Genomic DNA, 15,328 nt, shown 5'->3' with positions numbered 1-15,328 from the left:
TTGCTTTTTTATTTCTACAATTACATTCTATATCCGAACTCATAAAACAATCAAGACTAACACAAAGAGGATCTTGCTCGAATGGATGCATGTCTGCCATGTGCTTCAAATTATTATATTTATCAAAGTAACCAGGATGTGTGTGGGACTCGCCAAAGGAGTACCATGTTCTGAATGAAGTATCCAAGACGAGCATTTTTTTTTTTTTTTGCCAAAGGAATCCCTTTTAGAAGTGCCTGTACCGCTTCCATTAGTCTGACCCTCTCTCTCGGGGAGAGAAAGGGGAAAGGAGGGGGTGGGTGGGAACAAATTTCGACTTTACAAAGAGGAGGAAACTTAATAAGTAAATAAAAGAAAAAAAGAAAAAACGATTAGAGGGGGGAAAAATCATAGAGAATGTGGCTTAAACACTAGAGAAGACCCTGGAAGTGCATGAACCCTTAGAATTCCTTTGTATCTACAAATTCTCCCATCGATGGAAACTACTCAATTTTCCTGTCTAAGGGTAGAGTGCAGATCCTTAGAGAAGATCAGAGTACATCCATCTGCTAGCTTCCTTTAACTGTCCATTTATATTAAGTTAAGCAGAAGCAATCATCTTATAGGCCCTGGTAAATTACAAGGGAGTTTTTCCCTCAAAGAGTCATTGCATTGTCTTGAATATAGTGTCAATAAGGGGTAAGCATGATGCTTTCTTCATCACCATGTATTCTAATTGTGCTTGCTCTTTTCATTTTCTTCTTGCAGATGTATAGCAGTGGTAATCCAACAAACATTGCCAACCCCGTTAAAGATGCCAATGTTCAGGTTGATATTAAAACAGTGAGTGGAAGGTTGACCTTGTACCAAACTACTCTTTGTGAAAGACTCCGATGGGATAAGCTCAATGCTGATGTTAATCTTGATCCCCAAGGTGTTTTGGACACATATAATGAGAATGACATCCAATTGATATGCTGCCAAGCTGATGCCAGTATATTGTGGCTTGTCCCTAACGTGGTTCAGATGAGATTCATTCAGTCCCTTGACTTGGGGATGGACATGGATATTATTTTTACTTGGGTACTTACCAGGGACAGGCCAAAGGGCAAGGAAGTTGTGAAATATGAAAGATCTATTGATCTTCCAGATCTTCCGCAAAAATCAGATGTTCAAAAAGTTCTCAATGGCTCTACCAACAGCTTTAGGATATATAATGCATATCCAAGATACTTCCGTGTTACTGGTTCTGGTGAAATCAGACCTTTAGAACAAGAGGTATGCCACACCTAATTTTTAAGGCTTTTCTTTTTCTTTTTCTGAATTCCTTGCTCTGCGTATGTCTCTGTGTGTGTGTGTTTAATGGCCTTGGTTTATACATCAGTTGTTGGGTCATATGATGTTATAACAGTCTGTAATGGTAAGTTATACCCATGTTGCTAATAATAAGTGTCATTCTCAAGGAATATTTGCATATGTAATAACTGTTAATCTGTAACTATAGTGGTAAAATCTTTTGAATGATCTAAGAGTTTCTCTTTCATTTAATTATTTTATCATTTTTAAATAATACTCCACTCTCTCTTCTCCATAATCAAATGCCCGTACTTTTGTTTTGGGCCTTTCCGTACTTGTTAGCCATTTTTGCTTCTCCTCCTCCCTTGTTTCGTAAAATTTCTAAGGCTAATGATTCTTGTGCATCACTATGGTGTACACTTGATGTACACCAAGACACATTGGGTATGCGACCCATGCATGTGGGTCCGTAAACTAAGGTGATATGCAAATAACACATCTCAATTGCTAATATCCACCGTTGTAGTAAAAACCCACAAAGAACAAGACCATCTCAACCATGGCTTTTATTAGGATTTTAAGATGAAATGTGAGTCTTTTGGTTAGACTTCCAAATTTAATTATATTATTGTCCAACTTTATAGGAATTTCCTTCGAAGTTTCTGTTCAGTGCAGGGTGGCTGTTGGGTCAGGGCCTCAGTTTCTCTGTCCTTTTAAATAATCACACATACTGTTATTTCATACCTTGAAAACAGACAGATATTTAGCAAGACAACTAAAACGCGAACAATTTACAGGAAACTTCTGTTAGTGCGGATCTTGTTATAAATCGTGTGGATAATGAATGGTGGTCCTTCCATGATGTCAATTCCTCCGATGTTACTGGATGTGGAGGTTTGACAGGACCCATGGCTATCATAATATCTGAGGAAACACCGCCTCGTAAGTTCGTTTATAGATGTCGGTTTTATTTATTTATTTTTATTTTTTTTCATTTTTTTCTTTTATGGATGTATTATTAATACTGCAATACTGTTTCAGAAGGTATTATTGGTGACACTCTCAGCAAGTTCAGCATATGGGGGCTGTACATAACCTTTGTTCTTGCTGTTGGCCGTTTTATCAGACTTCAATGCTCTGACTTAAGAATGAGAATCCCATATGAGAACCTTCCTTCCTGCGATAGGTAAAGCAGTTGGGCCTATATTCTTATGCACCATTCTCCAAATAACAATGCCTCACTTTGATGATGAATTTGGGTTCCCTTTTATCTGCCAGAAAGTTCAATTTCATTATTGGCAGATGAAAAAATGATAGTGATTTGCTTTCGTGATGTTCTTATGCTTTCTTTCAAGTTGGGATTTTGTCAGTTTTCCCCCCCTCCCTCTTCTTAATCCCTTTTATCCACAAAAGATGGATAGGGCAGAGGTGGGAGAAGTATCGTCTGACTGCTTTGTAGTAAGCCTATTTTCAATTTCTTCTGATGTAGGTTGATAGCCATATGTGAGGATATATATGCTGCAAGAGCAGAGGGTGAGCTTGGTGTAGAAGAGGTACTTTACTGGACGCTGGTGAAGATTTATAGGTCACCACACATGCTGCTTGAGTACACCAAAACTGACTAGAATCCAATGCAAAGGCTGCCTTCAGTTCCATTCCCAACAACTTCTCAGGGTTAATGCTGACATTAGGTTTGACTAACACCCAGGTATAGCAGAAGAAGATACTAGCATTCAGTTATAGTGGTGGTAGGGATACAACCAATTATGATTGTTTCTCTTGCGGTCCTGAGAAAGCTCTCTGGCCATTGTAACCTTCCAGAGGACCTCTGATCTCCTTTAATTTTGGTTACTGAATTCTAGATGTTTATCATACAGGCATTCGGGCATCTTGTGGCCTAAATTTCCCATGTATTTGTGCTAACATCTGTTAAGGGTATTGGGAGGGGATAGCATCTGGAATTCTATTCAACAAAATCAGATAGAGCCATACTACTTATTAGGGAAAAAAAAAAAAAAAAATACTTCAAGCTCTCTCTCTCTCTCTCTCATCAAAGTGGGTCATCAATTTTTCATGGAGCTTTCTTGTCACTGCGTTAAAATTTGGTGGATGGATTATCATATGACCATATCAAATCTCTAAGATGGGAAAAAAAAATGGTGGTTGAACGTTCTCGATGTTCTCACACCCATGGACAACACAAGTTTCTCTGGCTTCTTTGCAAGTCATCCTAGGATGACATCTTTAAGAGAAAAAGAGAGTAAACATTTTTACCCTTTGGGATCTCATTAAATGAATTACTGGCAATTTCTTGCAACTTGGAAAACAATTTTTGGCCTGCAGAAAATGGATGGACATTAGCAAAGCAACTCGAGGGAAAAACTCAATATTTTCAAGACAATAATTGTCTAGGAATTCATACTACATCATATAAATAGGCATTTATCCAACAAATTACATGCATAAAGCCAATTTTAACCCAACAACATCCTCACCAGATTAATCTTGCAAGATACATGCTACAACTTCAAGGTATATATTTCTTCTCTAATTGCACCACACATCATATTAATTGGCATGCGCCAACAAACTACATGCTTAAAGCTAAAAAGAATCGTCACCAGATTAATCTCAAATACAGAGGCTTTTGGGAAGGGATGCTCCAGAAAATGTCTGGCCCGCAGTTACTAGTGATAACAACTCAAACATCATCATCTGGTGTTCTAACTCTTTTCTTACTACTACCATTTGGAGAAGGCTTTCTCCAAACATACTCAGGAATGGTGTCTTCCATCACCTTTGGGGTACCAAAATCGAAATCTGAAGGAGACACATCTTTGTACTCTGGATATTTTTTAATAAACATTGCAATCTCGTTGCGGGTTCGGTATGTTTTCCCTGTGGGTGTAGTACAGTAAGAATCCAATTTAGAGAAATCTTTTCTCAGCACCAATTTTCTCTTAAAACCTGCTGGGGTCTTCGGGATGTTAGGCTTGTCAATGACCCAAGTTCGAGTGGCATCATACTCAATATCAGCAGGATCCTCACACGAAACATCAGGTTTTCTGTTGCAATAAAACGGTTCCTCAATCAATTTACTTCTAATCTCTTCAAACTCTTCTTGTGTATCAATCAGCCTCCATTTAAAGCAATTTTCACATTGTGCAGCATATAGACTAACCGATTGTGTTTGCCCTGATTTCTGTCATGAAAATCCAAAAGCATATCAGCATGCAGCAAAATGCCTTGAAGAAACAACATGCACTACTTAACCCGTTGATTCAGTCCAATTATATATAAATAAGGACCTCCCATTTTTGTATTTCTTCTACCCATTTCAATTAGTAAAATGAAAAGATCATCAACAGGAGGATTTGCATCATTTACCGCAAAACATAAACTACTGAAAAAAGTATGCGCTACAAACATGTCATTTTCTTTTTCCCCTTTTTGCTTCTCCTACCAAGTTAACACAAAAGACAAAGGTCGCAAATCACTAACTTTAACGCCAAACAAACCAAAGAGCATTCAGAGATACTCATGCTAGTTCTGGTTAAAAGAAATATCCAAATTCTCAGTTCACCTCCTTTAGCTGCTCAAATGTTTCAGTTTTTGCAAAGTTTTTGAAGTCCAAAGAGCCCAGCCTAGCCATGGAGGTTAGATACAGTTTCTCAATTAGAAATCCATGGATCACAAACTGCACCTCCCCACAGCCTTTTGCTGTAATAAGCATTCATGAAGACTCATGCAAATCTAGTCCAAATTTATGTAAAAGGAATAATAATAAAACACAAGCCGGTTGCATATAATGAGTCATCCAAAGAGGAAGAAGTAACAATGCATGTAATATGCTTTCACCCGCCGATAGTGCCAAAGCAACTCTTTCTTTATGGGGAAATTCAAGCATTTATCACCACGTTGATACTTCAGCAAAAATCCCAAGTCACTACTAAGCTAAGAGACTGATAATTATTTTTAACTAAAAATTAAGTTGTACAATTGTTTCTAATCTGATTTTTCTTCATCACCATCAACAGATCAAAATGAACACTACGTTCTTCATTACCTATCGATAATAAACTCCAAAAAAAAATCCCACCAATTAAACTCATTGCTAAACACCCTTATATATAATCACCCAGATAACAAAATCCATATACTGTTTTTTTTTTCAGATTTAAATTCATCATTGTGAAATGTAATGAGCTACATCTTCCAATTGTTTGGTAGAAATATAACTATCGCATTGCAAGATTCAAAGGTGCCGCAAACTCCTATCAGCACAAGCAAATAACTAAACGACTGAGGGGCCAATACCCAGTAACAGTCCACGCTAATAATCAAACAAGTATTTATTATATCTGTTTCGGTTTACGAAAGGTGATTAACTCGATTCAACTGAGCTGAAAATCGTCCTAATAAGCTCAGCTGAATAGAAATTTCTCTTTCCTCAGGCCCCAAATAATCAAACACCTAACACCAGAAAGAAAATAATAATAATAATAATAAAATTAAAAATCAGAACTTTTTTTCCTAATTTTCTCAGCAACCAACCAGACGTATCTCTACAACTATTACGAATATAGATTAAATTTGGGATTGAGAAACATTAATCTTTGAAACTCACCTTGGATGGGGTTTTTGGAGTTCCCTGGCTTTTGGGTTTCATACTTTCATTCCGTCTCTCTCTCTCTCTCTCTCTATCTCTTCCCTTAGACTCTGTTCGGCTTTACTTTCTTTTTTTAACAAAAAAAATAAAAGAAAGAAAGAAAGATAATGTTTGGCTTTGTAGGCCAGGAGGAAGGATAATGTCACTCGCTGGAGCACAAACGTGCGTCAGGTGGCTTAAGATGGTGCCACGTGGAGACTGGCTTTTGTTTTTTCTTCTTCTTCATTTATTTTTATTTTCAATAATTGTAATTAAAGTGCTGCAACAAAAACTAAAAAGTTATTTTTTTTTTTTTTATTTAGCAAGCTGAACATTAATAATTAAGTTTATAACTTAACGAAGTACAATATAAATATGGTGCTGAAAGCATAAGCACCCGAGCATTAGATATACGATTGAGAATTATTAAAAATTATATTTTTATCTAATAATTATATAATTAAAAAATGTAAAAATTATATTTTTATCTGATAATTATTTTACAATGCCAATGTCTCAATTCCAATCAACATTTGGATTTTGTTTTTTTAACAATGACTGGTTCAAATGTTAGTTAGAACTGTAACATCAGCATTGTACGATAAAAATATAATTTCCATCATTATTCTATGCAAAATGTTTTTTTGATTTACAAACGTTGTAGAAAAACACAAAATTATAATAGAGCTTAAGCTTACTTTTATTTTGCTGCATTCTTGACTAGTTTTTTCATGTGTGCTTGACACGTTAATAAGGTTATTAATTTAATTAACAGAACTATTATTATTATTATTATTTTGGTAATGACAGTTTGCTAAGGATACCCACCATGCTTAACTTATTCTAAATTTCTAATGCTTCTTCATTAAAAAAGCTTTTTGATATACCGAATATTTACTCGACCGGCCGAAGTTGAGAATACAAGCCTCAAGCTTAGGAGGGTCAGGCTCAAATCATGAGCCCCAATGGGCTATGAGAACCAACATGTTGGCTGCTTAGATAATAATCGGACAGTGATATAGTTAACTCTCCACTATTTTATTTAAGCTGTCTCATTATTTAATTGAGACATGATTCCTGCACAACAGTATGAGTCTTACCACATAGGTCTCACGTGAGACCCAATTCATATCTCTCGTCTCTTACATAACAGTTGTGCAACTGTTATACAAGAAACATTTCTGTATTTAATTTAGGTGGGAAACCATGCAACTTTCTTTAACCTACAATCCTTCACAACACCTGATAACAAGTGCAGCCTAATAGCAGGCAAGGAATTTGACACCACAATCGGCCAGGGCTGTACTCCATCATAGCAGGCGACACATGACCAAGGACACACCTTGTAAGAGACAGATTTGACGCCATGCCTGGCTAAGACCATATCCTATCAACAGACGACATCTAGTCGAGTATACATTCACAGACTCTTCACATAGGAGGAGGCATGCAACCTACTAAGATACATACACATTATTAGTCTTACCACACTCTCCTCTGACTTTCATTCTTTAAGGAATTTACAAATCGATCACTCTTGCTAACTTAAGGATGGGAGGTTTTTTTTCCCAAAATCCCCAACAAGCCTCCAACCTTTTCATACTCTCTCTTGCAAGTGTTCATTGTCTGAGGTTGACCTATGTTGTCCATGACATAAAATGACATAGAAAGACTCTTACTGGACTGGGTTTTGAACATAAATTTCATCTGCTTGTTGGGAATATATTAGCAGATGCCCAAACTTGATCCACCTGCCTTTTCTCATGCTCTTAATGATTTATGTCAAATAAGGAATGCCATAAATGATATTTTTATTCTTGAGACATTGAAAATCATGAAATTTACAGTAAGTTAATTCACTTTACAGAATTCTAAGCACATGCATTATCATGAGTTGGCCTAACGCTAGAAAAATAAATAAAATCATAGATTCTAATTTCTAAGCATCAATACATAAGATAATCTCATGTCATGAAGAACACAACAAATTTAATCATGACACATTTCAAACCGAACATCTAATTAATTTATTACAAACTGGTTTGTAGGAAATTTCTGTCCTTAAACTTATTTGACGCTATTAATTGTTTATTTCTCTACCACTTAAAAAATGAAAAAAGATAAAGGGTGTTGTGGATTGGCTCAAACGGATTAGAATCCTTTACAATTTTCTAAATTACGAAATTTAGGCCGCTCTTTTATATTGAAGTGTTTGAAAAATACTACTTATTAAGATTGAAGAAATTATAAGGATACTAAATCTTTTACTAAAAGATAGGTACTAAAATGAAGTATAGCTTATTTATTGGAAATGATCAAAATAATTAATCAAGAGAAATGTAACAGGTACCAATGAATAAGTTCCACATCATTTTGGCACTCATCTCTTGATAAAAGATTTAGTACCCCTAGTAATAACATTTCTCGATTGATTGTTACATGTTATCGAAACAATTAGAAAGAATTTCCTTTTCAAAAAGTTTTTTCTGAACTTTTACAGAAACACTTATTTATCAAAAAGCTAAAATACAATTTTTTACTTAAAACTTTTTTACAACATAAGAAACAAAAACTCATTAAAAATATACTCAATTCTCCATCGTAACATCATCTTCTTTTGCTCACCATCACCGTGATGGCCGATGCTAATGGGGTGGCTCATTGTCTTACTCATGAGTTTGTTTCTCATTGTTTGGATGTTATGTGGCTGGAGCATCCTCCTATCATGATTTGTAATCAACTTTTTAGGGAATTTTATAATCTCTAGACCTTTCTCTGTAAAGGTAGAAAGGTCAATTTCTGCTGATTCTTGGCACTAAATACAGAAGATCTTTGTTTAAAAAATAAATAAATAATAATAATAATAATAAGTTAGTTAAAATCTTCCATGCCAAATTGCCAATTGACATAATGGCCTCTGTTAAGCATTAAAACCTCATTAATTTTTCATTATGAATAATCCAAAACTTTTATAAAGTTGCACGTTCCATCACACTTTTCCTCTCTCTCTCTTATCATCAAGGAGGGTGTTGAAGAGATTCTTACGAGTTAGAAGATTATGGAAAGGAAACTCCCAAGAATTTATTCAAAGGGGGGGGGGGGGGGGGGACAACACTTGTCATTTTGCTACGATTATTTGGCATCTCTCTTCATCCATCAAATCCAGCTACACCCACATATTAAATCACCCATAAATAACAAATATTTATTTACCTAATCTGTCTTAAATTAATATTAACTTTTTGAGTGGACACCTTTTTTTAGTCAACTTCTATCGTCTGGCTGGCTTTTGTACAGGCTAAAAGCAACCCTGGCGGGCCATGGCCCATTTCAGAAACCCCTCTCTTGGATTTCAATTGCAGGGGTATCAAAGGCTTACCAACCGTAGATAATAAAAAAAATTAAAAAAAAAAAACTAACGGTAAAAGTAATAAGATGGGAGAAGAATTCCAATTTATATTTATTTTTTATTATTGGAAAAAATCTTTATCATAATGTTCTACGTGGCAAAAACTATTAAAACACATAAAGAATTCCTCAAGAAAAAACATGTTCCTTACAAAGAAAAAGAGCTCATTTGCAAGACTATGAACAGCCTCATTGACAATACGCCTAATATAAGCAACCTTCCACTGACAAAGACCATTTAATACCTACGAACCTCCTCAATAATAGGGCTTCGGTTATAATTAGATCTTCATGCTGCACCCCAGTTTGACAATTTAGATAAATTTTATAGCGTCTACAATTGATTTAATCAAAAAGCTTATGTTTTGGCTATGCTTTCTCTATTCACCTTATTAGGCTTTTAAGTACGAAAATATTCATTGAATTTTAAATAAAAACGTATTAGGAATGCTTATTTTTCTTTTTCTAATTGTAGTGAATATAGTGAGGGTGAAAACGCGGGCAGATAAATAACCACCCGCATCCGCACATGCAGATACAGTTATCAAAACTCATTATCCGCATTCCCTTTATATATATATCCACTAAAACAACGTCGTTTTGAATTTGATAAGTTTAAGACCTTTAGGTTTTTTTTTTTTTTCACTATCATGTCAAAGTCATATCTCATTACATTTATTTTTTTTCCTTTTTTTTTGGACAATTCGAATCCCGATTACTTTATGAGACAATAACTCTCTGTGGTTGATAATCATGAATTGTATAATAAGTAAAATCTTACTTTATTTAAGCTTGCATATAGTAACAACCGCATTATGAATATTGCTAATAACCGCATCCACATTTTCATCCCTAAAAAATAGTATTCATGACCTCTCACCCACATAATGACTACAATAATTTTGGTCTTTAGCGGCGATTTTTATAGACCAAAAGTTGTTGTTAATGAACAAAAAAAAACACACTATTCTTGGCAACATCCATCGTACTCAAGTTTAGGAACAAGTCATCTTTCATCACTAGCATGCAAATTCACAACCTGATACGCAATTGACCACGAGTTCAAAAAATAGTTTCATTACACTTTGAATTAATGTCATTAAGCAATTAATTAAGCATACTTTATTGCAATGTATTTAAATTGTGTTTAATTAAAAAAAAATAAAATAAAATCTCACATTATTGATTGTAGAAAATGTCAAGATTTTTTTGGTAATATGAGTGTTTTCTTCCCTTAAACATCTAAATTTAATTAAAAAAATTAATTAGAATGGGAATTTGTTCCTGTATGTAGTGTAATCTAATCATTAATCTTCATTAACCAAAAAAGAATCCGGTTCTATACAATGATTTTCAAATTCAAATTTGAAAAGATTTTAGAAATCAAAATCCGGAGCTTCTCCCCTATCCACTACTATATATGAATTTTAAAAGGCTTATTAAAACTTATTATTTTATGATAAAATGGTTAATCAAACTTAAAACTTGAAACCTGAATCCTTGTAGATAAGCAAATTAAACCAAATTTGACCTTTTATTCGTGTGCTAATAAATATATATATATATATATTAATTAGTAATTAACAAGTCAGAATTAAAGACGTGTGGGTCATCATGAACCAATTATGTAATTAATAAACATTACAGGTAATTTACACCCATTTTTTTGATAGATATGCTGGGGCCCTTGAAAAGATGAGATGAGGTGGAGCCCACACCACCTCAAACCCTGGATTTCTCATTTCATGAGAGGAAACTCCCTCTGCATCTTTTCCTAATTTTATTTTTTAAAATTATTTATTTAATGGCTGTGGGCTCCACAAGAGTTGCATGGGAGTTGGATACGCCGTGTTTCGGGTGACGTGGCTTTCCAAACAAGAATACTACTTGCATGCATGACTTGGAGAGTTGTTGGGTCTTCTTCTTTTTGTCGATTATTATTATTTTTTTTTTTGTTAATTAATTAGAAAAGAAAAGAAAAAACCGTACAAGGACCCACAGAAAGACCATTACTCTATCCGGAGCAGTTGGCCATAGGACGTCTCTCTCTGTCCCACACAAAAATTCAACCTTATATTCAACCCCTAGTTGACTGCCAAGTGTCACCAACCCATTTCCTGGAAGATTTCTCCCTCTCCCTCTCCCTCTCCCTGAGTCCCTGACCTCAAGGAAACCAAAAGCTATTTACAGTGAAAATTATTTATTAGATCAATATATTTGTAAAATATAATTTAAGGATCTTTGAAGTCAGCCGCTTTTTAAATAAAATAAATTAAAAATAATAATAATTTTTAACGGCCTAATCAAAATTACGACTCCCTTATAATATTTACCTTCACAAGATAAACACTTCGACAAAAACAGAGCAGAGGCAGAGAGTTGTCAAGACTGCAACTTTCGTCTCCCCACATTTCTCATGCTCTGATAAGGCCTAGAACCCATTCTCTTCCGACCCCATTACTCCAAAAATATGCTCAAACTCCTCAACATGAACCTCCGCCGCCTCTACTGCCGCCTCCGGTGGCCCATTCACCGCCGTTCCAAGCCCAAAATTGTCGTCAAAAGGTTCGGGAAAACTAACTCCAGAGCTCAATATGATGAGAAAAACGAAACGAGCCTTAATGGGTCGGCCGCGGTTCATCCGAATGGGGAATTGGGTGATCTAAAGTCGGAGAAACCGATACGGATAGCCACTTTCAATGCGGCCCTGTTTTCTATGGCACCTGCAGTTCCTGAGGCCGAGAAGACGGCGAGTTTTGGCGACGAGAATGGAGATACAATGAAGAGCACGCGGTCTATGGACATGATAAAATTACGAACAAAGTCGGCGAATGATCGTCCGAAGAGCATTCTGAAGCAATCTCCCCTGCATCCCAGTTCCATAAATGGTACGGACAATCTTTCAAAGCAACAAAAGTTTGAGAAATCAAAGTTACGGGTATCGATAAATTTGCCTGATAACGAGATTTCTTTATTGAGGAATAGGCAATTGAGCTTTGATGAAAGGGAGGGTTCTTCTTCTTCTTCTTCTTCTTCTGCCGCTTCAGGTAGTACAATGAGTAGAATTTTGAAAGGAAAAGCTCCTTTGAGATCCACAGCGAGCTTCTTTGCAAGTACGGTAAATGGTGAGGGCTATAGGAGTCGTCGGACTGTTCTTGAAGTTCTGAGAGAATTGGATGCTGATATATTGGCTCTGCAAGATGTGAAGGCAGAGGAAGAGAAGGCCATGAAGCCTCTGTCTGATTTGGCTGGTGCTTTGGGGATGAATTATGTGTTTGCTGAGAGCTGGGCGCCAGAGTACGGCAACGCCATCTTGTCCAGGTGGCCGATTAAGCGGTGGAAAGTTCAGAAGATCTACGATGATTCTGATTTCAGGTGAAAGTTTATTTTCTTTCCCTATCTTCATGGAATCCATTTTGGAATTTTAATCAGCCCTCTGTTTTTTTATCTGTTTTGCCCATAACTGTGAAAATTAATGATGCTGCCTTTTATTCTTGACAAATAAAAGCGGTGCATTTTTTCTCTGTTTTGCCATAACTGTTCATGTGACTTTTCAGAGTCAAAAATTTATTTTACCAAGGTATTCATTTCTGAAAATTATGCGATTATAACGTTGACAAGAAGAAGAAAAAGAAGAAGAATCATTGAATCTGTGGTTTTTGATGATAATTAATGTTTAATGTATAACTATAGCTATCCTAAAACTCCTAGAACTATTTTATTTTATGTAGACAGATCTGACACATTAGTGGTTCTGTTAGAATCCCTGTTACATACAGCGATGCAGGATTCGAAATTTCTTGGTTTTTCTATATTATCATCTGGGTTCTTTCGAATATTGTTCCAGATCACTGTGACAATATCTTGAATTATTGCCAACATTTAGTAGAGGGATGGAAAGCTGAACCTGTGTTGGGATAATCTATAGAATTTCTGATTGATGGAAAGCATGCCAAATATTGAAGAGGAAGTTGCATAAACAAGTAGAAGAAAAATGCCATAGAATGCTAAATTTAGAGAGTTTTCTTTGCTTTTGTGATTGCTTTAGCATTTCTTCTATTAGTTGGGATCAGAAATATATTGCATCAAACCAAATCCCTATGCTTTAATATCTGATGATGTCTCTAAATTTATTTGGGAAAAAAAAAGTTCAGGCAATGACAAACCCTCTAGGCTCTATCTATAATGATTGTCAGCGACTCAACATCACTGAAAGTCTAGAAGCCTAACACCTTGGCTCCTTTCCAGCCTTAGACTTTGTTTGTCTTGAAAGAAAATGAAGTCTCACAGTTACAATAATAAAATATCCATGTTAGGAAAGAAGTGCATTGGTAAAACTGAAATGTAGGTTTGCTATGCTATTAAATTATTAGCATGATTGAGAACTACGAGGGTGACTCATCCTCTTATTCCTTTAAAATGTAGCATTCCAGGAGATTTCTATTTTATTATTATTATTTGGTAAAAGCATTAATACAAAAAGAAAGAGACTTGTATCTACTCATGGAACCCGTTATCAATGTCATGGATTAGTCTTTATTTTTATTTTATTTTTGAAGTTGTCATACATCAGTTTTTATTTCTCCTAAAAAACTGAAATAATAATATTTGGAGGCCCTCGAATCTTCTTTCTGTTGGCAGTGCCGCAGTGGCATGGCCTTGTTCTTGATTCTTGAGATCCCCAATACACAAAACATTAATAATAATAATAACAGCAATAACAAGAAAGAAAGAAAGAAAGAAAGAAAGAAAAGAATATCTAAAAGAGAATGACTGGATAATTGTACAAACAACAACAATAAACAGGAAAGATTACATTATGTAACTCCCTTTGTGTTTTTCTGGAGACAGGAATGTTCTAAAGGCCACGATTGATGTACCCCACATGGGGGAAGTCAATTTCAACTGCACCCTCCTTGATCATCTTGATGAGAACTGGCGGATGAAGCAGATAAATGCAATGATTCAGTCTGGTGATGAACCTCACATTTTAGCTGGGGGTCTCAATTCACTTGATGAAACAGATTACTCGCAAGAAAGATGGACTGACATCGTAAATGTAAATGCAGCATGTACTCTCTGAATTATCACTGATACTACATTATATATTACATTCATCTCATCAATGGATTCATGTTTTGCAGTACTATGAAGAGATGGGAAAGCCAACACCAAAGGTGGAAGTGATGAGATTTTTGAAGAGTAAACAATATACAGATGCTAAGGACTTTGCAGGAGAATGCGAGTCAGTAGTCATGATTGCCAAAGGCCAAAGTACAAGCTCTAAACACTAATCCAAACATTGATTTTCACGATCATATCATTTCAGTTGTATGACAGCAGCCATATAACAGTTAAAAACTCATTACGTATAACCATATACTTTGATATATGCAGGTGTGCAGGGAACATGCAAGTATGGAACTCGGGTAGATTACGTATTGGTATCACCAAATTCGGCGTACAAGTTTGTTCCTGGATCATATTCAGTCTTTTCATCCAAAGGGACTTCTGATCATCACATAGTGAAAGTTGATATTGTGAAAGTAATTAGCACTGCTGAAGAAAATGTCACTAGAAAGCGGCGACAACCAAAGCAGAAAGTTGTAAAGATAACAACAAAATCTTCTCCATCGAAAGGTATTTGGAAGAAGCACACATTGACAGAGAGAAACAAATAATTTTTTCTTTTCTTTTCCAGTTTTTGAGGTACATTTTCTTCTGCTGTGCTTGGTAAATAATTTAATTAACACTGTTTTTACGCGTTTTGAATAGATACAAGGATAGAGATAACGTCTCTGTTTAAAACTTGGCTGTTGACCATCACTGACAATTTCATCATATATATATATATATACACACACTAGGGGCGCTTACGTCTGCTCGGCAGGCGGGAACTCTCCTTTTTACGTTAATGGATGTCATCTTTGCAAGTTAATTCCATGCTAATCTCAGTTAATTGATTTGTTTAATAATGGGATTAGATATGTTAATGTA

At 35.5% G+C, this 15,328-nt stretch overlaps 3 protein-coding genes across 3 annotated transcripts in view; 2 read left to right on the top strand and 1 right to left on the bottom strand.

Annotated features, from left to right (window-relative positions):
- LOC133851537 (piezo-type mechanosensitive ion channel homolog) overlaps positions 1–3,353 on the top strand; it is a 30,137-nt gene extending 26,784 nt beyond the window's left edge. Inside the window, exons 18-21 of the mRNA XM_062287977.1 lie at positions 748–1,257; positions 2,073–2,217; positions 2,317–2,461; positions 2,765–3,353. Of these exons, the coding sequence (XP_062143961.1) occupies positions 748–1,257; positions 2,073–2,217; positions 2,317–2,461; positions 2,765–2,900 (936 nt within the window). The 3' untranslated portion in view covers positions 2,901–3,353. The remainder of the gene's footprint in view (positions 1–747; positions 1,258–2,072; positions 2,218–2,316; positions 2,462–2,764) is intronic.
- A 326-nt stretch (positions 3,354–3,679) lies between these two features.
- Positions 3,680–5,999, bottom strand: LOC133851538 (methyl-CpG-binding domain-containing protein 4-like). Its single transcript, XM_062287979.1, has 2 exons — positions 5,903–5,999; positions 3,680–4,477 (listed from the first exon to the last, which is right to left on the bottom strand). Exons 1-2 carry the CDS (start codon positions 5,942–5,944, stop codon positions 3,977–3,979), a joined length of 543 nt encoding a protein of 180 aa, XP_062143963.1. The 5' UTR covers positions 5,945–5,999; the 3' UTR covers positions 3,680–3,976.
- A 5,674-nt stretch (positions 6,000–11,673) lies between these two features.
- On the top strand, positions 11,674–15,092 carry LOC133850993 (uncharacterized). The gene is made up of 4 exons (XM_062287280.1): positions 11,674–12,706; positions 14,183–14,390; positions 14,476–14,605; positions 14,729–15,092. Exons 1-4 carry the CDS (start codon positions 11,802–11,804, stop codon positions 15,010–15,012), a joined length of 1,527 nt encoding a protein of 508 aa, XP_062143264.1. The 5' UTR covers positions 11,674–11,801; the 3' UTR covers positions 15,013–15,092.
- Positions 15,093–15,328: the final 236 nt, after the last annotated feature.

Source organism: Alnus glutinosa, chromosome 12, assembly GCF_958979055.1.
Source record: "Alnus glutinosa chromosome 12, dhAlnGlut1.1, whole genome shotgun sequence".
Classification (NCBI taxonomy): domain Eukaryota; kingdom Viridiplantae; phylum Streptophyta; class Magnoliopsida; order Fagales; family Betulaceae; genus Alnus; species Alnus glutinosa.
This window is presented reverse-complemented; position numbering and strand designations above follow the sequence as displayed.